This window comes from Heloderma suspectum, chromosome 5, assembly GCF_057233095.1.
Source record: "Heloderma suspectum isolate Gila_16-S chromosome 5, 16-S_ref, whole genome shotgun sequence".
Lineage (NCBI taxonomy): Eukaryota > Metazoa > Chordata > Lepidosauria > Squamata > Helodermatidae > Heloderma > Heloderma suspectum.
Genome location: NC_139462.1, coordinates 159,983,807 through 159,998,712, shown reverse-complemented (window position 1 = coordinate 159,998,712; position 14,906 = coordinate 159,983,807). Strand labels below are relative to the sequence as shown.

Sequence of the window (14,906 nt, the reverse complement as noted above, 5' to 3'; positions counted from 1 at the left end):
CCTTAATCGGAGGTGGGATGCAACCAGACACACACAACCGGTGAGGGTTGAAGAGGTGTAAGGTATGTACACAGGAAACCATGCCAGGATATCTTACAGGGTCAGACGAGACTATGGGTTCACTCTCAGATTGGTGCATGGTCTGGCCTCATTGCCTCTGACCTAGATGGTCTTCACCAGGAGAGAATCAAGATGCTGGGTTGGATTTGGTGGGTCCCTTAATAGGACTGGGCCTACAAGTTACAACTAATGAACCATTTTGACCTCTGGCACTGGCCATGATAAAAGGGTTTTGTTTTTTTTTTCTTATTTGTATGTCAGTGTTCTGTCTTGTGTGTGGTGTGGTCAGGTTGTGCTGTGTGTCACTGAAGCAACTCAACACTGAATCTTGAGTCATCCTTTGGTGTTCATGCATGGTGCCCCTATGCCAATACAGGGCCATGCCTGCCTAGCAAGGGTTCCACTAAATTACTTATAGGAGGAGTCTCCCTGCCTCTCTCCCCCTTTGCCTACACACCTAATGCCTGACCCCTGTAACTACTGAACCATTCTGACTTCTGGCACTGGCCATGATAAAAGGTGTTACTGTGAGTAATTACTTCTGAACAGAACAGAAGTTCAGGAGATAACATCATCAAAGCTAAGCAACTGACAATATGAATCGTAGAATCATAGAATAGTAGGGTTGGAAGGGGCCTATAAGACCGTCAAGTCCAACCCCCTGCTCCATGCCTATCCAGTGCAGCGCAGGAGAAGCATGGAGGGGATCATTCCCTCTGCGCTTCTCCTGCACTGCATTTTCAGCTAGACAGCCGATTGCGGCTGTGTAGTCACGGGAGAATGGAATGGGGGAGGAGGCTGCTGAACACCCCCAGTCACACCTCTTTTCGGACGCTCCGCACTCCTGTTGCAAGCACAGAGGACAGGGCTGTTCCACGCTGCCTCCAAGGCAGCACGGAAGTGAGGGGAGGTTGGTTCTCCGGGAACCGACCTCAGAGCACGGGCTCCAAGGCCAGTTCCCGGAAAACAAGATATCCTATGGCCGTCTAGCCGCTGTCTAGCGGCCATAGGATTGCTCACTCCGTATCCTGTAATTAGTCAGTTCCTGTTCCCCTTAGGGTGTGTGTGCATGTGAATTACTAGGTTCCTTTCATTATTTTTAAATTATCAATTATTTTATTATATTTTATGCAATTATATATACATTCAGTGAATAAGAAGAAAATATATAATTTATATACAGTTCTTATAGAGAATGATGCAAAGCAGATTTTTCTTTCATAGCAAATACTACTGGGAGCTGCAACAAAATGCTACAGCATGGAATGCTCCTGTTCAAGTTTCTAGACAATCACCCATGCCTTCTTTCAGAATACTCTGTCTCCCCCCCACCACCACCCCACACACACACCACCAAAACAGAGAGTTACCATTTGATGCTCATGAGCATGTTCAGCTCTCACAGGGCTGTTCTCGGGAGGGTTTTTTTTTGCCCCCTTAGGTTTTTTCCGTAAATATATATATATATTTCTTCTTCTGCAAACATTGGGGTTCCCCCATCATGCTGATACCTAACGTTTGCTTCTCAGTGGCCCCATTTTGGCCAAGCCGTCATTATAACTCAGCTCCTTAGTTCACTATTAGTATATATGAAGGCATTATTTTGTGACAGAAGGAACAAATAACAAGAGGAAACCAGTAACTGAAGTCCCATTGGAAGAAACATGAACTAATAATGAAGCAAATAAGATGAATGCTGCTGCCGGGCTGAACAGGATCTGCCCTTTTACGTTCAGTGGGACTTGCATCTGAGTAAACTTTATATAAGAATCTTGACTATAGGAATGGGGGTTGCTGGATAAAATTGTACCATATTCAATTCCATGAGAAACCACAATTTTAATTCTGCTTCCAGATGAGTTGAGAAAAGCAGTGCCTCAGCAGTTCTAAAGGGCTTGAAGAAGGATTGAAACACAACCTCAAAGCACAGTGTAATTTTTACTACAACTCATTTTAGAAAGACCATTTTTTCTAGTAAGAACCACAGGGTTGGATCTAGACTTACTCATATTTAAAGTAGACCCATTTGAAATAAGTGGGACTTAAGTTAGTTGTGATGACTAACCTTGATTTTAATGGGCCTAACTGATGACTGGTTCCAGCCCACACTATGTCATAGGATTTTAAAAAAAAAACAAAAAACACCTTGATACTATACTTAAACTTACTTCTGTCTCACTCGATACACCACTTCCTCTGAGAGCAGATAACCCATTACTCTCAGGTAAGACATTTTTTATCATCTTGTAAGGGAAAAGTATTGTTAACGGATACCTAATTTTTTTTGTGTAGCTTGATGATTAAATATATGCATAATTTTGCCGCTGAATTATTTAATGTTTTAAAAGATTGAAAATAACATACATTACTGTATATGAAAGAAGCTGCGACATTAATGTTCATATAAATGCTTTTAAAGAGCAAAGAAACTTATTCGTATAACCTCACAAAAATAAAAAAATACTTATAGCACAATCGTATACCTGTTTATTCAGAAGTAAATCACAGTAAGTTCAATGGAACTTTCTCCCAGGTCAGCGTATAAGATCGTTGTCTTAAGGGATATTTAAGCTGTAACTGTATAAATCAAAATGTATGCAAATGGATCTTTATTTACTGCTGCTCAGTAAGTCCCATGGCGTTCAGTGGGACGTCTTGCAAGGTAAGTGTGCACATGACTGCAAAAAAGAAAGTGTGTGCTCTATTTAATTTTCATGAAAGGAACAATAGTAGAAAACTTCATGCAGTTCAGATATGCATGGTGTCTTTACACAATTGCTCCCTCTAAGTTAACAATTCCTTAATGCCTGTTTGCATCTGTGGTCCCAAGCTTTGGTGAACCAATGTTATGCTCCTGATCACGTGCACTGGCTTCCCACACCATGCAAAGGATTTGATATTCTGCTCCTGAGAAACAGCATTTTCCAACAGCCACTGAAAGCAAACTACTGCACATGCTAATGGATGCACATGGCCTCCTCTCTACAAGGTGATTCATCATGCACAGGTTTTTCCCCTGCATCTACGACATTGGAGAGATGCCAACTTTTGCTTCTCACTTCTGCCCTGTGCCTTAAATAACACATATGGAGATATTAGCAGGTGATAACATTGCACTGGTGGTCCCAAGCTCTGCTGAAGCAGTGTTGAGCACTTGATCATGTGCTGTCATGAGCAGTGTCAGCCCTGATGGGCTTCAACACACCCATGCTGGCCCACGTGCAAAGCTGGGCCTGTCTGCCATTGCCCCCATCACCTGTCATTCATTGATGGGGGTGGGGCAGGGATGCAGGGCTCTGGACTTCAGCCCTGAGTTCCAGCCCTAGCTGCACTGCTTTGCATCTCTTAAAGGCACAGTAGTCTTCTACTGTTATAGAAAAATCATTTCCACTACCAGAATGACACAGTTGGATACTACCCCTACTGCCCAAGGTTTGATCTTGGGTTACAACTCTGGGTTCTCTCACCCCAACAACCTAGAGTTCTAGATCGTTCAGACATTATGCTAAACAACCCATGGATGGGGTGTCTCTGAGCTCTACCCAGCTGCAGTAGGACTGAATGGATGGCAAGAAGGAAATGCTCACTCACTCCTGCTTCCCTCACAGCAAGCCAGGGCTTTAAAAACCCTGGGTGGTTGTGATGTCCAAACTGGGTCTTATAGTCTTTCTATGTGAGGGGTTTATTGTGTACTTATGAGTCCTCACTCACGGTAGTTTGCAGGTGCTTTAGACAACATTATCATCCTCCAAGTCCTCTCCCGTGCTTTCCAGGCATTTTTGCCTGGAGGGGGGCATGATCAGGGAAAGTCCGGTATATTGGGGAATGGCAAAATGAAATGCTTGTGTAGTGGCATGGTTCCGCTTATACCACAATGCCTCCTAGAAGTTATGTAGGAGAACATATAGGCTGTATTCAGACGTCACTTTAAGCCATGGTGGCTTAATAAGCTACTCATAGCAACATATTTTTGGAATAGTCCACAATGCCCCGCCACATGCCTAGGCTAGTAACCTACTGTGTGTAGCTTATCAAGCTACTGTGCCTAAACTGACCCATCGCCCTGCCCCCTATCACACTGCAGTCCTCTCACCCGAGCAGTGGCACTGTCTCACCCATTCATGACATCGCAGGAAGGGCTACAAGGAATGAAATCTGGGTGTGCATCAAAAATAGGGTTGTGGCTATAACACCTTGGAGGTTTGCAGGATCAGGACCAAACTTGACACACAGATTCTCCTAGTTGGGAGGCACCTGGTACACCATCAAAACCCTCAATTGCACATTTTTTCTCATAGCCATTGCTGGCATGGAGACACCTTTAAGTGTTCTCAGTATAGCTAAAGCACTATAGTGCTAAAACACAGGTGCAGATTTCCTCCCTTAGCCATTGCTGGCATACAGGTTTTTAAGTGTTCTCAGTAGCACTATAGCACTAAAACATAGTTGCACATCTCCCCTCCCCCGCCCCCCATAGCCAATGCTGGCATCCAGGCTTTTAAGTGTTCTCAATTGTGTATTTCCCCCCATTGACAGTGCTGAAATAGAAGATTTAAGGTGTTTCCATTATACAGAGAATGCCTCCAAGGAGCAGAGCAGCAGCGATCTGAATCACTCTTGTCCCACAACACTATAGGCAATCAAAATAACCCACAGTGCCCAACACACGACATGATAACCCATGGTGGGTTATCTGATGCTACAGAACTGCTAAAGTTAAGGAAGTGTGGATTTCCTCAGTCCCTTGCATGGGAGACCACTAGAGCGCCACATTAAAAGGAAAACATAAATTTAAGGATGAAATGTCAACAAATATTTACTTTACTTATAGAACATGAGGTTTCAAGTTACTTCAGTTAGAAACTCCGATCTCCCAGTTTCTTCCTGAACTGCAATTTCCAGTGAACACTAACCTTTCATTTGCCTCCCTCCTCTCAGATGGAGGGGTATTGCTTTCTCATTTTAAAACAGAGAGGTGTCCAACTAGCAGGTGATCGTCCCCTCCTATCCTTTAGTCCCCATTGCTGAAACATAAGCTAACCAAACAGCTTAACAAGGGAATGTCAAACCATTCACTCTAACAGTGTGTTTGCATAGGAAGGGGTGGCAGTTATGTGAGCATTTAGGGGGATCTGTGTGTAAGAAAGCTGTATGTATTTTCATCCTTAAGCAATCCTGGGGGAAAAAAATCCCTTTCTGCTATTATGACTGTAGGACAACTGCAGCATTTCAATGGAGTGAACAACCAATGTACTAGCTCCGCAGGCTGGAGCAGAGCGGCCACAACGGTTTTGACTGCTCTCGCCAGGCGACTCTGTTGGTGATCAGAATAAGCCATGCTGAGTGCTAGGTGACACGATAATCCCCAGTTGATTAAATAACACTTACTGCAGACTATGGGTTATCACAGTGGCTTCTTTTGGCCAAATAAGCCATCATGAGTTTAAAAATTCCTGACAGATGTCATGATAAGCCACAGTGGGTTAAATAAACCATCATGGCTTATTTATGGACTGCTTAGCAAACACACTAACCTGGTTGACAAGGGGTTTAAAGGAAGTTCTGAAATAGGGGCCTAGCTGTCTCCATATTTAAATGCTATAAGCCTGAATCCCTATGTGTTCATGGTATGCATTAAATATAAATAAGATATATTATATAAGATATATTAATAATATGTGGGTAGTGGCAGCCTAGCACTGAGGGATATAGGCAAAGGGTGTCTTGCAGCCTGTCCTACCTTGCAGGGTTAGAGATTTAGACACTCCAGTTTGTCACAAGGCTTTTCAGGGTTACGTTCAGGCTTTTATAGGATGGCCACTTACACATGTGCTAATGTATATGTATAGATGCAAATTTAGAAATAATTCCTATAATTAACAGGGCTAGGAATTATCTGGCCCTCCAGATGTTTTGGGCTACATCTCCCATCAACCCTGTCAACAGAGCACAAATTAGCCTATATGCAATCTTGCCTTGTCAGTTTCCTTGTATGTTTCCTTGCTCCCTCTGATAGCTGAAATATACAAGGACATTGACCAGACAAGGCTACACATATTGGACAGCTGAAAGTGTGTAGTTGTGCACTTATGAAAGACCCACAAAGAAAACGTAAAGAAAAAAATTACAAATATATTTGCAAGTTTCTGGGCCCGAAAAATAAAAGAGGGTTTGGTGAATGAGTGACAGCTCCTCCAAAGTGCCATTTGGGCATTGCTGGAGGGAGAGTTACTGATGACAAAGGCTTGAGGCAGCATGGGGGGAGGGCATGATCACAAAGAGTGGCGGGGGGGTGCCATTCTTCCTGACTGGCTTGCTAACTGATCCTGACAACCCATAATGACATAGCTGTCCCAAATTCGGACAACACACCACCCATTGTGGGTTGAACAACCCTTAGAACAAACCATGGGTTGTCAGGGTGGCTTCTGCCCCCAAAATAATCCACCCTGTGGGAAGCAGTCTAGATTCAGATGACATGACAACCCACCATGGCTATTTACCCATGATGGGTTGCTGTGTCGTGTGAACCCAGTCAATTCCTGGGTTTGCAGGATCACAGCATGGTTAACAAGTCACGGTGGCTCATTAACCCAGCTGCGCAGGCTGGTTGCATTTTCCTAATTACCCTCACTGGCTCAGCTTGCTGTGTTATCTGAACCGGGGTGGCATGTCTTGTTTGAAGGGACTTGTTAAGTCCTTAGAGATGCTGATCAAGTCCAATAAAAAGTTACCACCCAGTTTCTGTGTATCTGTCAGATTATTAGCTTTGCAAGACTGATGATGGAAACCCCACAAAATCAATAAGGGAGCAATCCTATGGCCGCTAGTCAGCGGCTAGAAGGCCATAGGATATGTGGGTTTCCAAGAAATGACCTCGGAGCCAATGCTCCCGGAGAACCGACCTTCCCCCCGCTTCTGCACTGCCTCACAGTGCAGTGCAGAACGGCCCTGTGCTCTGTGCTCAGAAGAGGAGAGTGGAGCGGCCAAAATGGGGTGTTCTGGGGGGGTGTCCTGGGGTGGGGAAGGCGGAAACGCCGGTACAACACATTCTATGTGTCGTCCGGCAGTCTCCTCCCCCGCTCCGCCTTCCCGCAGCTAGACAGCAGATTTCGGCTGTCTAGCTGCAAATACAAGGCAGGACAAGCGCGGAGGGAATGATCCCCTCCGTGCTTCTCCTGCCCTGCATTGGATAGGCGGTTGCCTCCGAGTTCGGAGACAGCTGCCTATCCCCATAGGATTGCGCCCTAAGTGCATGACCTTAGCAGTGGGTAATAATGACTGTCCTATACCATATGGGTATGTGGTAGTGTACAACTAAGCAGAAAAAGAAGCATCCTGGATTTCTCCTAAGCCTTTAGCAGTGGGTTAATCAACAGATTAAACTTTTCCTGGTGCGGAGATTAGCATTATCACCTGCTAATATTTCCATGTGCTATTTACGGCACAGGGCAGAAGTGAGAAACAAAATCTGGCATCTCTACAGTGTAGTAGCTGTGGGGAAAAACCTGTGCATGAGGAGTCACAGCTTATGGAGAGAAGGCCCTGTGCATCCATTGGCATGTGCAGTATTTGGCTTTCAGCAGCTGTTCGAAAATGCTATTTCTCAGGAGCAGGCTTCAAATCCTTCGCATGGCATTGGCAGCAGACACACATGATCAAGTGCATAACACTGGTTCACCAGAGCTTGGGACCACCAATGCAAACTCAGTTAATGAGCTGTTACCTGGGAAGGAGTATTTGTCATCTGAACTGCATGAAAATTTTTACTTTTGTTCTTGCATGGAAATTAAATTCAATGCACTTTTTGTTCTTGTTTTGCAATCATCTGCATACTTACCTGGGGATAAGCCCCACTGAACTCCATTGGACTTACTAAGCAGCAGTAAATAAAGATCCATTTACATACCTTCCAACATGGTTATACGTTACTATACAAGGAACCACTAACTTTGGAGGATCCACTGTTTCAGCTTCTGGAATCTGCACTAAGAGAGAGAGGGAGGGGCCCCATCCAGGCCTCCTGGAAGAACGAAAACTTGCAGATTCCTTTAAAGCTACATACACATGTGCACACATCACAACAAGCTCCTCTAGCCCCTAATAAATTGACTGCTGCTACAATCAATATCACAACACACACACACACACAATTGTATTACCCTTAAAAAAAAACACACAACCAACCCTAACATGCCATATACAAAAAATAGGAATAACAGCACAAGGGTACTTTGCAGGGCTGATGTAACCCACAGTCTCTCAGCCACAGCCCTGTCTCCTATGGACATAATGATTCACTTTTTCTGCAGGCATTGACAGGGTGATTTTTAAATGTTTGCACACTCATTTCTTTAAAAAAAAAAATTAAGACCTGAATTGGAAAGACCGTGAACTCTTGTCTTCGCTGCTACCTTTACTTTTAAAGGTTGACACACAATGGGCAGTATCCAGTGGTGTCATTCGGAAAACTCATTAGCAGAATTTCGCCAAATCTTTCCATTGCACAAGCAGTTGCATGTTACTCTTTGCTGACGCAGTTGCACAACCAGTCGCATGACCGATTGTACCAGTGTGATGCACAACTGGTTATATAAGCAGTTGTGCACACGTGATGTGAAGCGGCTGTGCAACCGTGCTTGTGCAAATATACCTTTCATTGGATTCTCCTCGTACACATAATTTAGAATCGAGTTTCTACTAGCATAATTTGCACTAACGCAATGACACAGTTATCTACCGCCATTACTGCCCAGCCACAGCTACACTAAAACTCTGGATTTCTAAATTATTATTTTTATTATTCTCACCAGGGAAGATCCCCTTCCCACAAACGGCTTTAAAATGAACCAAGAAATTCCTTCGCCAGACAGTGGGTGTGTCAATAATTGCTATGACTTTGTTCACTGGTTAAAAGTAAGGCAGGGAGCAGGCTATTTTTGCTTCTGAAATGAATGGGCAGAACAGTGGCTGCACATTTTGCTTCATATCTTGGGTTCTACAAGGTCTAGAGCAGGGGTGGGTGGCTGTATTGAGGAGGCATTTTCATCCCACAGATGCCCCCCCCCCCGGCTGCATTCCCCCCCCCCCGAAAAAATGGAAGCAAAAAATCAGTGCTGGTAATGGTGGGAAAAATAATACTTTTAAAGGAAAAAAAGTATCTGTGGTGCTATGGAGTACTACAGTGGTCAAATTTAGCATGATTCAAGCTAAATTTGGTCATTCTTGCATTCCGTTGAAGCTATAGTTGCCACCCCCCCATTTTTTTTAAGAAAACACAATTCACTTCTGATTTCAGCAATGCAGCAGGGGCAACACCAGGGCAGGAGCCGTGTGGGCCGCAGGCAGCCTGTAGCCCACAACTTCTCCACCCTTGGTCTAGAGACTGGCTTTAAAAAAAAGGTGGGGAATCTGGGGATTATGGCTCATCCAGGAGGAGCAACTGACACCTTTCTCCCCCCTGGACACCCATGTGTGCATAGGATTGCAACTTAAGCTACTCTGGGTAGGAAGAGATCCATTTCCCATTTTTAACTAGTGCAGTGCCGAAAATGTTTTCCACATTTTTTAGCCACTTTCTTACAATTTGATAGAGAAGAAGTTGCTTTAGAAAAGAAATTCAGAGGAGAAGAATATGTTGGACACATGCCCATGGGTTAAGTTTGGCGGCACGTATGTGAGTGCTTACCTTACTTATGAGTGGCCAAAAAGGGTGTGTGAGTGTCCTGTCTTTCATCGTATAATCATTTCTCCCTTAAAAGCATTGAAGCACTTAAAAGTTTCAGGGCCCATAGGACACAGATCTGCATAAAATCTGCATATGCTAATTTACAGTTATATATGCACATTTAGAAATAATGCCTAGGATTGATTTAAATTTCACAGGTGGCAAAGCCAGCCAATTAATTTCTCATCCAGATTATCTCAAATAAAATCCATTCTTCAATTAATTTGCACCCTATCCCAGTGGCTTCCCAAACCAATGGAAAAAGTTATCTTCTAAGCTTAATAGCCATGCAAGGAAAGATTTGGTGGGGGGTTTCAGCATGTGGGAAGGGGAGAGTTAACCCTTACCTCCCCAGCTGCAACCCCCCCCCTTGAAAATTGCCCCCCTGCATGGAAATCAAGCTGAGGAAAAAAGCTTCCACTGGCACCAAAGGACACTCAGGGCTCTATGGAATAGATTTGGGGTCCAGGGAAATAGGGTTTCTCTATATTAAGCAAAAATCCCACATCCTTACCCAGGGCTTTCTTCTTCCGGAGTCTTTCTGGGTTTATGATGGGCTCCTGTAGACAGTGAACATGTGATTTGGAATTGAAAATTTCCCTTCTCAGCAATGCTCTATATGTTCAATGAAACACCACCATCTAGTGGCTGAATTATAGCACTGTGTCAGCATTGCACACTGCAGATATTGCGCTGTTACCTTTTGTTGCAGCTTATCTCTGAACTTTCTGAAGGTGGGATAAAGGGGGGAAAGTGTGTGAGAATTCCTGGAGGCTGATGACATCATGTAAAGGACTTGCAAACTTCTGTGAGTAGCATGCAATAAATCAGCTCATAGATTCAGGGCTGAGGCCCCTTGGGCCCAGGCCTAGCAATGCCCCTGATCTCTCTGGCAGCCTATAGCCTCCTCAATTTCCTGCACTTCATTTAAAGCCCAGGGGAAGACATCATGAGGCAATTTCTCCCATTGGGCTTTTTCAGATCAGGAAGAGCAGGCAGCCTGGGAGGGTGCAGTGCAATAGAAAGATATGTAATACAAAGAAAACAGACACATGCTACCCTCAGCCTCCTCACAGTGATTAGGTAAGCTCAGAAATATCACCAAAAGGAATTCAAAATAAGTAATAAAACATCCTGAGAATGAGGCAGAAAAATGGGAGTGTCTTTCATGGGGAAGAAATTTTTCAAGAAACTGGAGAAATTTTGTCACAACACTAGCCTCTTCTCCCTGCCCCACACTTCCCACAATGTCCCAGAATGACATTATGTATGGGGCATTGCAGAGGATGCAAAATGAGAGTCAGGCTATCAACACAGTTGCTGCTGTTCCCGCTTGCAGTGGCAGCACATACAACCAAAAACCCTCAGTAAAAAAGGAAGCCATTGTGCTGCAACCCCTGCCAATGGTGAGCCTTACCTGTGAGAAACTGTTGGAGAATTTCTCCTCCACCCAGAGAAATTAATTGAAATTGTCTTTTGCCTGCCCATATGGTTTGATTTTGACACACTTCATCCTTCTGTTTAGGTTTCACAAAGAAAATGACCTCTACCACTGAAGCAATCAACATCACCAAGGGCTACACATACTATTCCGGGTATGATTATAACTACGATGACTATCTTGCACCATGCAGCAAAGACGGAGTGAGGCGTTTTGGTTCCTGGTACCTTCCCACATTTTACTCACTAGTGCTCCTGCTGGGCTTGGCAGGAAACATCCTTGTCATCTTGGTGCTGTTGAAATACAAGAGGTTGAGAACCATGACAGATATCTATCTGCTCAATCTTGCCATCTCCGACCTGCTCTTTGTTTTTGCTCTTCCTTTCTGGTCTTACTTTGTGGCTGACGAGTGGGTGTTTGGAGATGGTTTATGTAAATTAATCTCTGGGATCTACCAGGTTGGATTTTATAGTGGGATCTTTTTTATCATGCTCATGAGCATCGACAGGTATCTTGCCGTTGTGCATGTTGTGTTTGCTTTGAAAGCAAGAACTGTCAGCTATGGCACCCTTGCTAGTGTTGTTGTATGGCTAGTTGCCAGCACAGCTGCTGTTCCGGAGCTGATCTTTAGCCAAGCTGTTAGTGAATATAATTATACCATGTGCAAGCCCGTGTACCCGAAGAATGACACAACATGGAAACTCTTCACTGCATTGGAAACCAACATTTTAGGTCTTCTTGTGCCTTTCATAGTCATGTTTGTTTGCTACACAGCGATTGTCAAGACCTTGGTGCAGTGCAGAAATAAGAAGAAGAAGAAGGCTGTGAAGATGATCTTTGCTGTTATGATTGTGTTTTTTGTGTTTTGGACCCCTTATAACATTGCACTTTTCCTACAATGTTTGGTTGATATAGGCATTATTGGAGGATGCCTAATGAGCAAAAACCTGGACTATGCAACGCAAGTGACTCAAACTCTAGCAATTTTTCATTGCTGTCTTAATCCAGTTATCTATTTCTTTATGGGGCAAAAGTTCAAGAAATACATCAAACTGTTCTTTAAGAACTGTGTCTTTTCAAACAAATTTTGCAAACCTTGTGGACTCCCCGATACTTTCTACTCTGAGTCATCAGGTTCACTCTACACTCAATCCACAAGTGATGAAGAGGCCCTCTGAAGATCCTGAAAGAATCTCTTGTAGATTAGCCCAAAACATGGTAATAGATGAAGTAATGTAAACTATAAAATACTTATAGGAAAGTAAGACACCAGGGCCAGGTGGGCTAACATCATGATAAAATGTTTGCATGTGAAATAGCAATTCTTTTAAGAGATATGTAATTTAACACCATATACATTTCTAATTGTATTAAGTGTGTTACTGACTGGATAAGAGACCCATATTGTTCTATATCACTATCTGGGAAAACTTTGATTGAAGCTCCTTTCCATATTACTCTATTGCAAGGGTCAGCAACATGGCACACATGGGCACAACAGTACCCCAACACCCCCCTGGGTGTCCATCAAGCCCCTCTGCCTCTCATGATGTTTACTTTTTATTTTTATTTTTTTAGAACGGTGGCCCCAGAGTATCCTTCCAAGGTGGGGCAGCTGCTGCTTTGCAGCATGCCCAGCTAGCTGAAACTTTTTATTTTTTAAAAAAGAGAAAGGGCCCCTGCTGCTGGGTAAGCTCGGTGGGCTGGGGAGAAGCTGGAGGGAGCAAGGGTATTCTACTTGTGAATGTCTTGGGAGTGGCAGTTGCCTGTACTGTTTTGGTTCTTTGAGGAAGGGGTGTGTGTGTCTTTTTCCCTTGTGGGATGGGTAATTCTCTTTTGAATGCCAGGGGCGGGGGGTTGGAGGGGAGGCAGTTTTGCCTGCTTGCTTGGGTTTTTGGGGAGGGGCCATTTTTGCCTGCTTGCTTGGGCTTTTGGAGGGAAGGGCTGCTTTTTGCCTGCCTGCCTGCCTGGTTTTCTGGGGAGGGGCTGTTTTGCCTGCCTGTTTACTTGGGGTTTTGGAGAGGGGGATTTTTTTTTCCTGCCTGCTTGGGTTTTGGGGGGAGGGGCCATTTCTTACTGCCTGCCAGATGGGGGGGCAGTTTTGCCTGCCTCTCTGGATTGGGGGGGGGGGTGAGTTTTGCTTGCCTGCCTGTTTTTTTTGGAGAGCAGTTTTGTCTGCCTGCCTGAGCTTTTGGGGGAGGCAGTTTTGCCTGCCTGCCTTGCTTCATGGGGGTTTGAGAGATGGTTTTGCCTGCCTGCTTGGGATTTGGGGGGCAATTTTGCCTGTCTGCTTGGGGTCTTTGGGGGCAATTGTTACTGGTTTCCTTTTTTTTAGGTTTAGGGGGTATTTTTCTCATCTGTTTACTTTGGGTGGGGGAGAGAATTTTGAGTCTTTGCTTTTGGGGGGCAGGGTCTCAGAACATCATCAGTTTTCCTTCTGTAAAATGGGCACCTTGTGTTTTGTGCGGGCAAATATGTGGTTTAGCATTTTGGGCTCAAACCCAGCCTCTGCCTTACAGTCTGTTTCTTGGGGAAGTTACCTGTCCTTTGAGAGTATGCAGGCCTCCATGGCAGACATGCTCTGATAACCTCTTGTCTAGATTACTGCAATGTGTTAGACATGGGGCTGCCTTTGAAAACAGTCTGGAAACTTCAGCTAGTCCAAAATAGGGCAGCAAGATTTTTAACAGGGACTAGCCAACGAGATCACATTACGCCAATACTTTTCCAGCTGCACTGGCTGCCAGTCCATTTCCAGGCCCCATTCAAACTGCTGGTATTAACATTCAAAGCCCTTAACAGCTTGGGGCCAGGTTATCTGAAGGAGCACCTTCTCCCATATGTGCCTGCCCAGACCCTAAGATCATCCTCAGTGGTCCATTTCTGTGAGCCCCTGCCAAAGGAAGTGAGGCAGGTGGCTACCAGGAAGAAGGCCTTCTCTGCTGTGGCACCCCGGCTGTGGAATGAGCTCCATAGAGAGGTTTGCCTGGCACCTCCGTTGTACTCCTTCTGGTGCCAGGTGAAGACCTTTTTATTCTCCCAGTATTTTAGCATTTTCGCTTCCTGATCTTTTAGCTTTGGTGTTTTCAATCTGTATTTTAAATCTCTGCATTGCTGCTAGGTTTTGTTCTGGTTGTACTGCTATATTGTGGTTTAAAGCGTTCATATTTTATATTGTTTTATGCTGCGCTTTGTGGCTTTAATTTTTGTGACTTGCCCGGAGAGCTTCAGCTATTGGGTGGTATAGAAATGAAACAAATAAATAGTGTGGTGGCGCCTGTGACAGCTTCTCAACTTTTCAAATGTTCCCATGGGCCCAAGAATGTTGCCCATTCCTGGCCTATAGAGAACTAGCACTCTTCATCCAGTGTGAAGGATTTTTTAAATTTCAAATTGGTTAAAGGTATGGTGTGTGTGTGCGCGCGCGTGTGTGTATGAGGGATTAATAAGCCTAAACACATCTCCACTGAAGTTCAATGACTGAAGCTCTGGAATAAACTGGAGGGGTGTGTGCGGAAATGATAATATATTATGCATCAGAACAGTGTTAAGTTTGCTCTTCTGAAACACAGAGGCTTCATACGTTGACAAATAAGTGCTAGTTGCAATAAAAGCTTTGAACATGGAGAAGGAGAACAGCAGAATCCAACTATTTTGCATCAAGTCCTGCAGAGTTCT

General features: G+C 44.3%; 1 protein-coding gene across 1 annotated transcript; it reads left to right on the top strand.

The window, feature by feature from the left end:
• The first annotated feature begins 1,715 nt into the window (after positions 1–1,715).
• CCR4 (C-C motif chemokine receptor 4) lies at positions 1,716–13,538 on the top strand. The gene is made up of 2 exons (XM_084858031.1): positions 1,716–2,284; positions 11,313–13,538. Exon 2 carries the CDS (start codon positions 11,327–11,329, stop codon positions 12,404–12,406), a length of 1,080 nt encoding a protein of 359 aa, XP_084714157.1. The 5' UTR covers positions 1,716–2,284; positions 11,313–11,326; the 3' UTR covers positions 12,407–13,538.
• The last annotated feature ends 1,368 nt before the right edge of the window (positions 13,539–14,906 follow it).